Source organism: Muntiacus reevesi, chromosome 7 (assembly GCF_963930625.1).
Source record: "Muntiacus reevesi chromosome 7, mMunRee1.1, whole genome shotgun sequence".
In the NCBI taxonomy this organism is placed as follows: Eukaryota; Metazoa; Chordata; class Mammalia; order Artiodactyla; family Cervidae; genus Muntiacus; species Muntiacus reevesi.
The window spans coordinates 27423418-27438924 of record NC_089255.1 but is presented as its reverse complement, the minus strand read 5'-3'; the positions used below and the strand labels follow the sequence as shown (position 1 = coordinate 27438924).

Below are 15507 nucleotides of genomic sequence, written 5' to 3'. Positions count from 1 at the left end.
CTAAAAATATTTTTTTTCCATTATGATTTATCACAGCATACTGAATATAGTTCCTTGTACTATATGTAAGGCCTTGTTTATCAAAAGTTATTTAAATTCAACAACCTGGGGCCTGACTTTGCCTGGTCCTTGCTCAGCACAAGTCGAGATGCTTAATAATAGATGAGAATAGTACTGAAGACCTGAGCCAGGAAAATCTCCTTTTATCACGTGACACAAAGTCCACAGTCTGGTGTAAAAGATACAGGTCACAAAATGTAAACTAAATTCCTATTTTAAAATGTAAATCTCCTCAAAGCTTGATTGTTTATAGAGTCCGTGATACTGATTCAGGCTGTTTTCTTGCAGAAGCAAGAAATTTAGCTCCCTGTTCAGTCTTCTTCTCAGGCAGGCCTGCTGTTCAGTCTTACAGACATTCCCCTTATTAAAAAAAAAAATTTCTAGATTTCTACATTGAATTTTGTTTCATACCACAATGTATTTTCATTTACTTTAGACTAAAGCATCTCCCATTTCTGAGAACATCTCAGATACCTAGGAGATCTCTTAAGGAAAAAATCTTTGGTATATACACCAATTTGAATTTTCCTTAGTCCACACAGTAGGTAGCATGGAAAATGCTAATCCTTTTTTTGGGGGTGGGGGTAGCTTATAAAGACAAAATCACAGTCTGCATTTTTTTTTTTTTAAAGATAGGATTTGTTTTTTTTAGCCACACCTTGCAGCAGCTTGCAGGATCTCCCACCCCAGGGGCAGCAGAGGCTGGCAGTCCTAACCACTCCACCGCCAAGAATTCCCCTGAAGTTAGTTCTTCAAACACTTCCTTAGCAGAACCTTTTCCCTAGTCATTTGCAGAATTTCTAGCATTTCTTCAAACATTAACCACTAATAGGATAAAACAACTTTTTACAATCTCTTTAATGCTAAGAAACGAAAAACTGCTTGAAAGTAAGTATACCATTTCACCATTCTCATAAGTAATAGAACTGGAAATCATGTCTTTTATTAACGATGTATGACCCAAGTCTTCAGGTTTTTTTCTTTTCTCTGAAGAGTCAACTATTCTCAATTTTTCTGCTAGGACAGTCAGACATCAGCATCAGTGAGAAACATATTTACCCCTTTCCAGGGCCAGTCTTGATAAATCAAATTTGGGCTGATATATGTTACAGTGGCACTAGGCAAACATTCGATTCAATGTCAAGGGCCACGAATAAGAAGTTCAGGAAGTACCTAATTGACTTGATAAGGAGAGGAAGAAGCAATCATATCTTGAATGCCTATATATATTTTGCCTCATCATCTCTATGGTATGAAGTAACTGGATTACAAATTTATGGTTGCCCCATGACAGAAGCTCAAGGCCTAAGAAATCTTCCAGGATTAAAAAAAAAAATCCTCCAAGATATTTCCAGAGAGGCAGTAAAAATGCATAAAGGCATTCCTATTCACAATGGTTGGATGAATTAAGATCTATTACTGAACTCTATCAATTTTAGAGGTGGAAGAGTACTTAGAAATGATGAGAAAAAGGGAACTAAACAGGTTGACTTTCTCAAAGTTATAAACAGGGGGGTGAATACTCGTTTTCTGGCTTCCAATTAAACATCTTCCTCCTCCCATATAGCTGCTATTATTTTTCAAGCAATTTTTCCATTTTGAGTGAAATGTCATTTCAAGGGACAAAAAATTACTTAACTGACAACACAGGTATTTCTTAGTGAACGCTGACAGTTGCACAAGTCTTTCTCAAGCCTTCTTCCCCTTCCCCAGCACCCTGCCGTGACTCCCAGCACAGAACGACTGCTACAGCAGTCACCTAAGTTTCTCTTCCAAGTGGTCTTGTTGTACCCCTGGGGTACTCTTCCCTTTCGTCTCCCTTGTTTTTGTTTTTAAACCACTCCATTTTCCCCACAACATACAAAATAACAGCTCTTTGAAATCATTTTAATAAACTGGCAGTGATTCACTGTTCGAAAAGATTCAAGTATCTCCCCTGGGACAGGGATGCTACCATGACTGCCTCACAACAAGCATGATCAAAAGCAGAGACCGGATTCGAGGAGCAAGAGTCGGAGCAAGCTTCCAGGCTCACAGACTGAAGAGCCTGGCTGCAGATAGTCTCTTGGGGGCTGGCAGGCAGCAGAAGACACATGAAGTGTTAAGACATCCTCAGAGGACGGGGCGCGGCTGCTGGGTCATGAGCACCTTGAAGCGTTTCTTAATGGTGATTCGGTGTCGAGAGTATTTGTCGTCTGGGGAGAATCGAGCAGGGTGGGCCGAGCACGTCTGTTGTCCCATAGGATCAAGCTTCTGCTCGAGGAGGAAAGAAAGAACATAATCTCAGCATTGGAATGGTGGGGAAACCCAATCCCTAGCCTCAAAAGGGAGATGGAGGCTGGGATGGGGAGCTCAGTTCAGTTCAGTCGCTCAGTCGTGTCGACTCTTTGCGACCGCAGCACGCCAGGCCTCCTTGTCCATCACCAACTGCTACCAAACCCATGTCTACCCAATCACCAACTGGTACCAAACCCATGTCCATTGAGTCGGTGATGCCATCTAACCATCTCATCCTCTGTCTTCCCCTTCTCCTCCTGCCCTCAATCTTTCCCAGCATCAGGGTATTTTCAAATGAGTCAGCTCTTCGCATCAGGTGGCCAAAGTACTGGAGTTTCAGCTTCAACATCAGGGGGCCGCGCAAAAACAGTAAACATGAAAACAGTATACGCGACGGTAAGATCTAGAAGACACGCATTTCTGCTTCCATTAATACCACGCGGCTTCTGGAGTTTCTAGCCCCGCCCCCCTCCCGCCCAAGCAGCTAGGCAACTCACTGGCTCCTCACGACCGCTCCTTCCAAGGACATGCATCGCTAAGCTCACATTCAGCCCGTTTACCCGTCTCACCTTCAGCGTATAGACCCGCTCTCCTTGCTCGTTGAGGTAATACTGGAGAAACATGACCACACTAAAGCAGTACGTTCCAATTCTGTCCGCAGCTGCCTCCTACTGAAGGCCTCACGTGCTGGTCAATTTCCTTCCTGTACAGCCGGAAGTCTCGCTCTGAAAGCACGCCGGGAAATGTAGTCCAATGTATTTAGACTTTTCTCCAGCCGGACAGAAGGAGGCGCACTAGCGCAGAACTTGACCAGTTGCAACCCAGTTGCAATCTTGCAGGAGTTGTGAGACACGTGCAGTATACCCACTGTGTGCCTGGTACTGCTAAGGAGAGGGGGGTAGGGGTAGATATAGATTAAACATAACTGAATAGTATCCTGTTTTTATCTCACGATGCACATACATTTCAGAGGCAATGAGTTTCTAGTGCCTGCAGAAATAAGGGCTCCAGGATCCAGAGCCCCTTTTACCTTAGGAAAGAAAGAAGATTTTCTTCCTTCCCCTATTGTACATCCGGTTCTCTCGCCCTGTTTCAAACATTGGCGGTAAACATGCACGATGGGTATTCCATATTCTGCACAGCGCAAAGAACGTGAAGTTATTTTACGAAACCGGTGAAGCATATTTTAGTGGTCGACCCAAGATTCAAACTCAGGTCTCTACCACAAATTCAACTTTCTGTAGTGGTGAGTAGCTAATAATAGCGTAATAAATGCGCCTCTTAGAGGTACGGCGAATTTTTTAAAGAACGTACAAAAGAGTCTGGTTTAAAGAAATGAAAATTGGAACCCGACTATCATTAACTGAGGTTATCATTGCGGTATGATTTATAATGGCGAAAACATTGCAAGATACGTTAGCTTTGTAACCAGAAAAACCGAAAAGTTGTTTTTTGGCTTTTTTTTTTTAAGTATAGTTTGTGTTTGCTTGTAGTTGTATCATGTATCTCAGCGAGGATTCAGAATAAATCTGGTTTCCTCTGGCATAAAGAGCTCAACTTGGTTCCAGAAGGAGTGGAGGGGGACTTGCTGTGTAGTCCATTTTAAATAGTTTGACTTTTGAACGGTCCTGATGTACTTACCCATTTTAAAAATTAAAATTATTTAACAAAATTTAAAACCACAAAAATAATTTAACAAACAAACAAAAAAGACTTTTGGGTCTTGGAATTTTACTCTGAGTGGCAGTTTTTGATTAAGCGGGAAGCTTTTCAGCCCAGGGTAAGGCTGAGCCTTCTGTGGACCGCAGAGGTGATGGTAATAGTCTATTTGGGAACTGCAAAACAGCTTTCTAAGGAAATGCTATGCATACAGCAAATCAGCACCCTTAATATTGTGAGACAACCCTAATTTGAAACATTCTATTCCCTTGACCCTTAAATATACAGACCACGTGCTCTGATTTTGGTTTAGAAAATACAGCAAACATTGAATTGTCCAGAGTTTGCCACAGTCTGCTGTTAATAGGAAGTCAGGTACAAAACTGGGTGGAATTGAAAGGCACACAAAACTAGATATATTGGTGAAGAAGTGTATAGGGAACCAATATGTAAAACTATGTGGTTGGGAATCTGAGAAATAATTTGCAAGTTGTCTTGAAGAGATGCACAATTGTGTCGCCATACTCTGGTTTGAAGGGAATTCCTGGTTACTGCCTACATACCAGAGTCCTTTGTGGAATATCTCCCTAACCTCACCCCATTTCCCCCTCCCCTCCCCCTACTGTAGAATACCTTGAGTTCTAGATTCTAGTTCTGTTTTGATTTGATCTTTACCCTCCCTTCCTCGGATCCCTGTGTTTCTACTGGAGGTTACCCTCTGGGTCCTGGACCTGCCTGTCTCATTCTGGAGGCTTCCAGACAGCCACAGTTAGTGCCCAAACCTGAGACGATGTCTTCAGATGGAGGTGAGTCTGCCAGTAGGGGAGGGTCCCCTGCCACCAGCTCCCTCCTTGGAGATTCAAAACTTGACACTTTACCTGGCGAGGAGCTCTCAGGGCTGATCTAGAGGGATGTGAGAACGCCAGACACCACGAGAGGCGTCACACTGGGGGAGGAGATGGTGCTAATATTAGGGGCTGGGGAAGGAAGGGGGCCTCCTGGGTGGCAGATCAGAGCACCTCTGAGGAAAGTGCTGAGTAGAGAGAAGGGATGCTAGTTAGCAACTTGCTCCTCTGGAAGAGGGATACCTTCAACCTGTGTTTGTGTGGCAGGGGCAGGGATGTGTGCGGTCCGAGGGACACAGGGGGTTTCCAGGGGAAGGCCCAAGTTCTGGTGTCTTCTTTAGGCAACTGGAGGCTGCTCTAGAATTTTGCCCTGAGAGAACTGATCTGGGGCCGCTCTCAATCTTACTGGGTGTAGCGAGTGGAAGCCTTGTCTGGAAAACTGTTCAGTGGGGCCATCTGTTGCCAAGTCCGTCGAGAACTGTCCTCCCGGAAGCTAGATGAGGAGGTGCAGTCAGCGCCTCTGCTCAGAGCCTCCTGGCTCCTTCCAGCCCAGCGAGGGCTTCTCTTTTAGTGTGGGGAGCAGTTTTCCTTGCTTTCCCAGGGTCAGGGGAGGTGGGTCACTCCAGCAGGGATGAGGACTGGGGCTTCCCTGAGACGCTCTGACTTTCTGCCTTTTGTGGAACTCAGGCCTCAGACCCATTTCACTGCGCTCTGTTCTTCAGGGAGTATTCCCGGTCCTCTGCTCTATGCCTGAGGTGAAGAGTCTGCTCGTCTTCCCTGTCTCCTTCAATGGTCAGGAAGCAGCAGAAGCTGAACGTTGTTAATTTGCCAGCTGAATAATCTATCTAAGAGGGAGAGGAGAGCAACCTGAAATTAGGCAGACGATCTATTATTATTGAAAGTCCTAGGAGACACACGTCCTGATTAAGTACACGTTTTAATATGTTTATCCTTGGTCTCTTTGACTAGAGTCCACGTAGCCCCTGAACTGTGTCTCAGACTTCATGGTCAGTGCCTTTCAAAAGTGGACCCTAAATTTCTGACACTAGGAGTTTCAAGCAGAAGGATCACAGATAACATTTTAGTATGTCCAGCATCTACTTCAAGCTCTGGAAACCTCCCTCCCCACATGGCCCTCCCTTTACCCATTTCCTGGCTCTTATCTCTAGTCATTCCCAGCTGTTTAGAAACAAAATTTCTGGGAACAAAAGCTCTAACCCACACATCCCCTCCTGGGAAGAGTGCTTCTGTGAGTGGTGGCAGCGACCAGAGAGAAGCTGGAGGCAGGGTACAGGTGGCTTGACCGTGTTTGGAATGTACCTGTACGCTGGGTGGCATGTGTTATGGAGTATGAGCTCGTGGGTCCAAGGTCACTGCAGCTTCCCCAGTGCAGTCATTCTCAACAGGGAGTAAGGGACATCAGCAACACTTGGGGGACATTTGCAAATATACGCGTTCCCGCTCACTCACTTGCTGAGAATCAGTGCTCTGCTTCTTCAGGGACTAGAGTAGAACTCAGATGACCTAGCTCTTGGTGTCTTTTTCTGCTACTCTAGCCCCTCTTTTTGTCTCTACAGCATCTCCGTTGCCAGGATCGGACTTGACCGTGGATCCTGGCACCGCCCCGTCTCCTTTCACTGCACCTCCCTTCCCCCAACCTGGTCCTGGCCCACCAGACCCAGCACCGTGGGAGCCGCCCTCGCAGCCCCCCGTGCCTTCAGCATTCTCTCCAGGCAGCCCTCTGGCGCTCTCTGCTTTCCCCAGCACGTTGTTGGTGACCGGGGATGGGGGCCCTGGCCCCAGTGGAGCCGGAGCTGGCAAAGTCATTGTCAAAGTCAAGACAGAAGCGGGGTCAGCTGAGCCCTCTCAGACTCAGAACTTTGTCCTAACTCAGACCGCCCTCAGTTGGATTGCCTCTGCCGCTCCCTGCGGGGGTCCTGAAAGTCCTGCTGCCGGGCTCCTGCCAGCCTCTAATGTGAAGACCCTTCTGCCCACTAAGGCTGTGGGGCTGAACCAGGAGGGTGTCCCATGCGTTCCTGCTCAGGCCCCACCACCAGCTGCCCAACTGGCCCCCGTCGTACCCCCAGAAAAGGCTTGGCCAGGGCCGCAAGGGATAACCGGGGAAGGAGGTCCTACGGCCGGCCGACCCAAGCCCTCCCTGGGTGACCTCTCCTATACCTCCAAGGGTGTTTATGAGAACTTCCGGCGCTGGCAGCGCTACAAAGCCTTGGCACGAAGGCACTTATCCCAGAGTCCTGATGCAGAGGCCCTTTCCTGCTTTCTTATGTAAGTGGGGAGATCGAAGATTCATTATCCTAGAGGCTTTTAAACGAGGAGGGTTTGGGGATGGACAAAGCGGTTAGGCTATTTAGGGATACTTGAGGGCAGGTCATGAGGGTGATGAAGATGCTATGAGAATTAAAATAACAATGCAACAAACCTCTTTACCCATGTGCTGGAAGATAATAAGCCTCAGGTGCCTTCTTTCAAGTGATCTTCACAGTCCTACACATTCAGGCAGGTATTTTTCTGGTCATCCTCATTTATGGATGAGAAGGCTAAAGCTCAGAGCGGTGGTCAGAACCCAGGTCTCTGATAAGGAGTGCCAAGGCCCTCTTGTACTATTTTACTACCTTTTTTAAAAAAAGTTATTATTTATTTTGGCCCTTGCTGGATCCTTGTTGCTGCGAGAGCTACTCTGTAGCTGGGGTGAGTGGAGGCCACTATTCAGTTGTGGTGCTCAGGCCTCTCACTGCTGCGGCTCTTGTTGCAGAGCACGGGCTCTAGAGCGGGCCGGCCTCATTATTTGCAGCTCCTGGGCTCTTGAGCAGAGCTCAATAGTTGTGGCCATCAGGGCTTAGTTGACTTGAGGCATGTGGGATCTTCCCAGATCAGGGATCAAACCGTGTCTCCTGCATTGGCAGGCAGATCCTTGACCTCTGAGCTACCAGGGAAGCCCTTAATTATCTTTTGACATGGAGTTGAACTGTCCAAACTGACTCGGATGAGGAGCGCTGGGAGGGGAGGATGGTGTGGTGCCAGGCCAAGGAGTTCATGGGCCACCCTATCTACTGTCCTGTTTTATTTTGTTTCAGGGTTTGGGGCCATGCCTAGCAGCTTGTGGGAATCTTAGATCCCCATCCAGGGATTGAACCAGGGCCCACAGCAATGAAAGTGCCAAGTCCTAGCCACGGGATGACCAGGGAATTCCACATTCCCTGTTTTATTAGGAGAAGTCAAGTTGAAATAGGGAAGTGGCCGAGCTCACTTGGGCTCCCCTGGGGGCTCAGATGGTAAAGAATCCACCTCCAATGCAGGAGACCCGGGTTCGATCCGTGGGTTGGGAAGATCCCCTGCAGGAGGAAATGGCAACCCACTCCAGTATTCTTGCCTGGAGAATTCCATGGACAGAGGAGCCTGGCAGGCTGCAGCCAGTGGGGTCAAAAATTCACACACGACTGAGAGACTAATACTTGGTCTAGAGCTCACTGATTGGTCAAGGGCTGGGCCCCACCACTTACTAGGTGTGTTATCCTGGGTCCTGGCATTAGTTTCTTTGCTCTCAGCTTTCTCATCTAGAAAGGGGACGGTCACTCACCTCACAGAGTTGCTGAGATCAAACGAGTTACTGTGTGTGAAACGCTTAGCAGAGTGCCTAGCACAGAGTGCCTCATCAAATGGCAGCTGCTATTGTTGTTGTTATTGTTATTATAAAAAGGCAATCTAGAAGAGAAAGAGAACTCACAAAAGGCCAGAATGTGCGAAGTGGATGCTTGGCCTGGGAGCCCAGGGTCACGGGCTGTTAATGTTTATAAAGCAAAGTCATTAACTATCTGGGGAATTTTCTCTTCTTCCCACTAAGAACTCTGCCTTCCTCAACTGCACTGCACTCTCAACATTTTGTGTAAATCATCATATAATAATATGCCGCCTTTCGCACTTAACCTTTGGGCTTCTCAAGTGGCACTAGTGGTAAAGAACCCACCTGCTAATGCAGGAGATCTAAGAGACGAGGGTTCTATCTGGGAAGATCCTCTGGAGAAGGGAATGGCAATCCACCCCAGTATTATTGCCTGGAGAATCCCATGGACAGAGGAGCATGGTAGGCTACAGTCTGTGGGGTCTGTGGGGTTGCAAAGAGTTGGACGTGACCGAAATGACTTAACACATACATCTCTTACTGGATTTGAAAAAAAAAAAAAAAAGAACATCATGTTCCTCCAGTGGCTGAACCCCTAAGGGAATCTCCCTTTCCTTCCTGACTCTGGAGTGAATTATTCAAAAGGATGTCCCAAAGTCCTTGGTGTAGATCATTCTCCACTTTCTCCAGACAGCTCTGGGTGTCTTAGAGCCTGGGAATCTGAATTTCTAACTCCTGGCCTATTTCTGTTCCCTATGTTCAGGGGCTCTGGGCAGGGTCTCTGGACCAGACCCTCTGCTACAGTCACCTGGGAGGCTGATAAAATGCTCAGTCCGGTGATTCTGGGGGTGCTCGGATCCATGTTTATAACAAGCTTCCCCATGTGATTCTAGGCACAATAATGATTGAGGATTCACAGGAAGTCAGAAGGCAAAAATAAATGGCAAAGAACTCAAAGAGTATTGATACTTGATTGTGAGGGGTATCCTGGAGGCAAAAAAATGCTTAAAAAGCAACAAGTAAAAACACCCCACAGCTTTTAATTAGATTCATTTGAGTTAGTGAGTGCCTTTTTTTTTTTTTTTTTTAAATGTAAGAGCCTTTGGGCAGGGTTCAGCTTACTTTACAATGAATAACCTGAGTGTTTTCTTCCTTGTGTTTGGTTGAAGATAGTACTGTGAGAATTCAAGCTAGTTGATTTTAGAAGAGGGGGAGAAGAACTGTCTGATTTTCTGTGAGGACTATAAATTTCAGTGGGAAGAAAGACCAGTGTGGTAAACGGCTGGCTGGAGGTTGGGGGTCTGGAGTCTAATCTGCAGTGGGATGTGACAGGGACCTGGAGATGCCTGCTCTGATGAGGGGCAGAGGGTGGGGGTCAGGGCAGGTGGGTGGCGAGTACACTTGCAGACTGTGACTGACCCAATGGGGCTTTTAGCCCAGTGCTTCGTTCCCTGGCCCGGCTGAAGCCCACGATGACCCTGGAGGAGGCACTGCCAAGGGCTGTGCAGGAGTGGGAGCGTACTAGCAACTTCGACCGGATGATCTTTTATGAGATGGCAGAAAAGTGAGTCCCAGCAACCCTCATCCTCTCTGGGGGTGGGGGTGGTGGTTCTGCGTGGCCGAGGGCAGGTAAGAGAGGCTTGGGTCTGGGCTGTGGGTGGTTGCTGTAAGGGATGCTGGAGGAGGGATATAGACTAGCAGAGGGTCTCCTGAATCCTCGCTGCTTCTCCCACCATCTTGACTCTTGGGACTTTTCCATTCTGTCTCCTCTTGGAAGATTACCCTTCTCCAGATCTTGAGTTATGTAGAGGCTTTGATACTGAAGCTCTTAGGATGGGATTGGATCCCAATTGGTGTAAAAATCCCATGCTGAAGGGATCCTAGTGATGAAGAGGTTTAAGGCCTCCTAGGCAGGTTCTTTGCACCTCACTGACCAGGTAGCACCTTGGGGTCACCACTCCTGTGGAAACAGTGGCACAGGGATCGTTTAGCCCATTGCCTCAGGGAAGGGCTTTTTCTGAAGGAGGTTTGTCCGGGGAAGGTACTGGATGTCCAGGGTGGTCTTCTGGCTCATATCCCCCATTCCTCCATGATAATCTCCTTGGTTAAAAAAGTAACTCAGGAAAATGAACCCTATCCTCCAAACTTGGCTGTCATTTTCTCCCTGGAATCTTCTAGACTCAACTTCCTAGATTGACCCTTCTGGGACCCCAGTCCCAGCCTCAGGCCTCCTGGGTCGCAGCACTGCCTCCTAGTGGGAACTTCCTTGAATTGCAACTCAGGCTCTGCTTCAGGAATGCAGCCATTCTTTTTGGTGGTAGGCACGAGCAGCTGAGGCCGTGGGGAGGGGATCTTGCCAAGTGTGGCGCAGGCCTGACTGAACGCAACAAGCCTTTATTAATCTGTATACCCTCGATGTTGAGTGGGGTAGGGTATGAAAAAGCCATGATTCTGTCCTGTAAAGCTTACAAACTCTAGATTCTTTTTATTAAGATTAGTTTCTTAATAAGCTTTCTAAGTGACAACTTCAGGGAGAGGGGCTATGTGGTGACCTTGTGAGGGTTTTCCAGAACTGTTATTCATTCGGCCATCTGTGAGCAGATGCCCTGGGTTTTTAATGAATCATGGTCTTCTCAGCACTGCCTGGGCCTTCTGCACCCCCTGCAGGTTCATGGAGTTTGAGGCTGAGGAGGAGATGCAGATTCAGAACACACAACTGATGAGTGAGCCCCAGAGCCTGCCTCCGGCAGCCCCTCTAAAACTTGATCCTCCAGGACCACCTGCCCCTGAGGTTTGCCAGCAGCCAGGTAAGACCACCCAATGCCAACAGGAGCCCGTGGGCCAGGAGCTCAGAGAGTCACATAGAAGCCAGTCACTTCCATCCAGGGGGTGGCATGTGATGTTCCAAACAGGAGAGGCGTAAGTTCCCTTTGTCCCAAACTAGATGTTGATCTTGGCCAAGTAAACCAATGGCTCTCTCACTGAGACTGTAATTGAGGCACATAATGCCTCATCTGCCTAACAAATGAGGGCTGGACCAGGGGGCTTTTTGGAATTTCAGGGGTTCTGAGAGTCCTCCTCCAGATTCTCAGACCCTCCAGCTCCTAAGTATTCTCCCCTGGCTGGTACTGTTGTCAGGTCGGCCAAATCCAGTCTGGAACCATCTCAGTGTACCCAGGTCACCGCCCTTACAAGCGGGGAGTGGGGGTGGGAGGGGTGGGAGGCAGGAGCTGAGGTCTCAGCACTGCTTCCCGTTTCTGCTTCCCGCCTCGCCCCTCAGTGTACATTCCCAAGAAGGCGGCCTCCAAAGCACGGGCTCCCCGTCGGCGGCAGCGCAAAAGCCAGAGGCCTCCGGCCCCTGAGGCCCCCAAGGAGATACCACCAGAAGCGGTGAAAGAGTACGCCGACATCATGGAAGGGCTGGTGGGGAGCCACTTGGCCCCTGAGGAGTCAGATGGGAGACAGGAAGAACAAGAAGAGCAGCAGGAGGAAGGGATATATCCAGATGCCGGTCTTCTGAGCTACATCGATGAGCTGTGTTCTCAGGAGGTCTTTGTCTCCAAGGTGGGCTAGCCCAAGAGGTGTGGTTTCTAGCAGGTCCTAGGGTGGGAACTCCAGGGAAGATCTAGGGTTTTGCCTGAGGCCTTTGGGAACTAGACTGTCTTTGGTGCTGAGGAAAGTGTGCAGCTGGTGGTTTCCAACCACCCAGGTAAAGGGTGGTGAGTGGGGAGGTGCATGACTGCCTCTTGGTTCATGTTACCTCCTCTCAATGACTCCCATCACTTTCACTTCTGTTCCCCAGGTGGAAGCGGTCATTCACCCTCAGTTTTTGGCAGATGTGCTGTCCCCAGAACAACAGAGGGATCCCTTGGCCTTAATTGAGGAGCTGGAACAAGAAGAAGGACTCAGTCTTGCCCAGGTAAACCTGGGAGGTAGAGAATATCAGAATGAAAAACTTACGTGGCTTCGCCTAACCTTACACTGTCTTGGATGATGTGGCTTCTGGAGAGGGACAGCTTTAGCATCCAGCTTTGGGTGTAGAACAAGCAGACGAGGGACCATGGAAAAGGGGAATTTAGGGCTCAAAGCATGGCAGGAATAAGACCCAATAAGGTGGAGAAAAAGAGCGGTGGTACCTGGCTTTGATGCCATCACTTAAACCACTTGTTTGTATCCCATCCTGCCTAAATACCATCTCCTCCCACCCAGCCTGCTACCCCTTCTCACAGCCACATATAGAACAGTATTTGTCCATTCTCCTTCCAGCTGGTCCAGAAGAGACTCCTGGCCTTGGAAGAGGAGGAGGATGCCGAGGCACCTCCAAGTTGCAGTGGAGCCCAGTCGGATTCAAGTCCTTCTATTTCTGATGAGGATGAAGATGGGGGTGGGCGACTTCGGCCCTCACCTGGTCCTCGGGGGGTTGGGGGCTCCCTCCGTCTTGGAAAGGCTGCTTCTCTCGGAGAGCAGGCAAGAGAAGTGTCTGGTGGTCAGGAGCAGGCCCTGCGTGGCCTGAGGGTGATGGGCAGGGACGGGAACACCCTGCCATCCCCCAGCGGCTGGGGCCTGCAGCTAGAACTTGCAGCTCCACAGGGGACTCAAGGGCCCCCGAGTATAGAGAGGAGAGGGTCCGGGGAGGTTACAAACCAGATATCCCCACCGCAGGATGACCTCCTGGGAGGTGCTGGGTCCCCTGGGCGCTTCCTGGTCACTGACAGGACTTCCGAGACTCTCCCCCTACGCTGGCAGGAAGGCCCTGAGCTAGAGCTCGTTCCCTGTTTGGATGTTGGACTTGCAGGGCTGGCTCCTCTGCAAGGACAGGGGTTAGAAAAGCAGACCCTGGGGCTGCAGCCAGGACAAGAGGTAGAGGGTATTGGAGTGGCTCCTCAGAACATGGAGCCTTCGGTATTGTCTCAGAAAGGCTCTTCAGAGGCCACATGGGGAGATGACAGTGGTCTCCCCACAGCTCAGAGTTATGATCAGAGCCCTTCACCTAGAGCAGCTGGGAATAGGGACGAGGCGGGGGCTTCTCTCAGCCCGAGGCTATGGCTCAGCAGTGAGATGGATGCTGCAGGCTTGGAGTTGCCCTTACAGATCGAGGAGGTCGTAGAGAACCTCCATGAGGGGGAATGTGTAACTGAGCCTCAGGGGGATGGCCAGGCATTGGGCTCTAGAAGCAGAATTTCCCTGGCACCTGGGGATGTGGGAAGCAGTGCAGTTCCCTGTGGAGACACGGATGCCACAGTTGCCCTAGAAGAGAGAAACAGTTGTGGCCTGTCGGAACCTCAGATGGCCAACAGCCCGGCCCCGAGGCCTAGAAAGGACATGGCACAGAGCCCTGTGACTCTGCAGGATCCTGCTGATCTGTGGCCTGAAGATTGCCCCCCTTTGCTAGAAAGCAGAAGTGGGGCCTCTACACTGGGGGCTTCTAAAGAAACCCTCCTGCCTGCAAGTCAAGGCAGTATCCTTTTCCTGGGGACCCAGGACACCTCCTCCTTTCCTGAGGCCAGCCCAGAGGCAGGGAGCAGTCGCAATTCCATTTCTCCTCTGTTGGAAACCATGTATGTCAACCTACTAGACATCAGGGATGCCTGTGGCCTCCAGCTGGGGGTCAGCGAGGATATTTGCCCCCTAAGCTTTAATTCTTATGACCCCCAAGGAGAAGGCAGGGAGAATACTGATTTATCTGAGCCTAAAGACCTTGCTCCCTCACCAGGGGATCAAGAATCTTCTGGCCATGGGAACCCCAAATCAATACCTCCTCACCAGGGCCTTAGAAGCACTTCTTCCAGCTGGGGAACCAGGGATGCCTTAGTTGTGAGAGAAGCCTCTCCTGTTATTGAAGCATGCAGTTCAGCAGATGGGGCCAAAGCCGAGGAGGAAGAGGAGGAGGAAGACAAAGAGCTGTCCAACTTTGCCTACCTCTTAGCCTCTAAACTTAACCTCTCACCGAAGGGGCTTCCCCTCAGTTCTAGCCCTGCTTCAGGCTTGCTCGCCTCAGGGCATCCTCGGGGGACCCAGAGAGCATCGCACTCCCTCACTCCTAAGGCAACAGGCCTCGGCCAGCCTCCTGCTGCCAAGTCTGGGAAGCGAACCCTAGTTGCAGGACCAGTCCCTGTTGAAAAAAGGCCTTTACGGGGAGATGAACCAGGGGCACCTGGGGCTCTGGGAGTGATTCACACCTCCCAGCCTCGTAAAAGAAAGCGCGATAGTTCCTCCAAGAGCAGGAGGAAGAAACGACGTCGCAGCCAGTAGGGACAGCCAGACCATCCTGTCCCACCGGCCAATCCCTGTGGGTGGGGCCCCCCGGAGGAGACTGTCTCTCCCTGGCAGCCTGTGAACAGACACCAGACACTTGCTCTCAGCCCTATGTTGTTTTGTTGTTCTGCGCCTGGGGCAAAGGGGTGTCACACTGGCTAGACTGGAGGTGGTCCCCTGGGTGAGAGGTTGGGGAAGCACCTTTGGAAGTTGTATGAGAAAAAAAAATAAAGCTTTTGTTGTTGGCAAATGCTCTCCATGTGCCCTCCCTTCTTTGCTGCTAGATGGGGTGAGATGCTGAAAAGGAGAAAGGAGGTGGGGGCGGCCTCAGATTTGATGGATCCAGATGGCTTTCCAGTCTCCAACCTTACTGAGGTATCCTGATGAACCTGGGACTGTAATTACTTTATTCCTCCCTCATCAGAAGCCTGGAGGTGGTGTTGGGGAGGGCTTCTCTGGACATCCTGCCATGATCTGTCTCCCTTAGAAGTCCCTAGGTGGAAAATTGCTTCTTTTTAACCTGTCAGATTTCTGGGATAGATCTCTATTTCCTTAACCTAACTTATTTTCAAAATGGTGCCTAGACATACCACCTTCTATAGGAAGGGCCTATTCTTATTCCTTGAAAAGCAGCTGGACAGAAGGGACTTCTATGTCCCCAATTCATCGTATGGCAGAAACTGGAGTGGCCGGTCTGAGCTGCAGGGAGGATGGCTGGGTCCATCAGCTCTCTGCCCCGACCACAGGGGGCATCAACCTTAGTATGATTAT

General features: G+C 49.5%; 2 protein-coding genes across 2 annotated transcripts; one reads left to right on the top strand and one right to left on the bottom strand.

The window, feature by feature from the left end:
* Positions 1-1933: 1933 nt before the first annotated feature.
* NOP10 (NOP10 ribonucleoprotein) lies at positions 1934-3043 on the bottom strand. Its single transcript, XM_065940521.1, has 2 exons — positions 2907-3043; positions 1934-2313 (listed from the first exon to the last, which is right to left on the bottom strand). Exons 1-2 carry the CDS (start codon positions 2958-2960, stop codon positions 2173-2175), a joined length of 195 nt encoding a protein of 64 aa, XP_065796593.1. The 5' UTR covers positions 2961-3043; the 3' UTR covers positions 1934-2172.
* Positions 3044-4786: 1743 nt separating this feature from the next.
* Positions 4787-14733, top strand: NUTM1 (NUT midline carcinoma family member 1). Its single transcript, XM_065941251.1, has 7 exons — positions 4787-4802; positions 6419-7127; positions 9917-10045; positions 11149-11288; positions 11762-12045; positions 12284-12400; positions 12748-14733. The coding sequence occupies exons 1-7, from the start codon at positions 4787-4789 to the stop codon at positions 14731-14733; spliced, it is 3381 nt and encodes a 1126-aa protein (XP_065797323.1).
* Positions 14734-15507: the final 774 nt, after the last annotated feature.

Excerpts from the sequence above, each read along its gene's own strand:
- NOP10 (XM_065940521.1), bottom strand. The coding sequence starts at position 2,960 with ATGTTTCTCCAGTATTACCTCAACGAGCAAGGAGAGCGGGTCTATACG. Across the intron at positions 2,314-2,906 it reads AGCGGGTCTATACGCTGAAG|AAGCTTGATCCTATGGGACA; the intron begins GTGAGACGGGTA and ends CTCCTCGAGCAG.
- NUTM1 (XM_065941251.1), top strand. Across the intron at positions 10,046-11,148 it reads TTTTATGAGATGGCAGAAAA|GTTCATGGAGTTTGAGGCTG; the intron begins GTGAGTCCCAGC and ends CACCCCCTGCAG. Across the intron at positions 12,401-12,747 it reads AAGGACTCAGTCTTGCCCAG|CTGGTCCAGAAGAGACTCCT; the intron begins GTAAACCTGGGA and ends TTCTCCTTCCAG.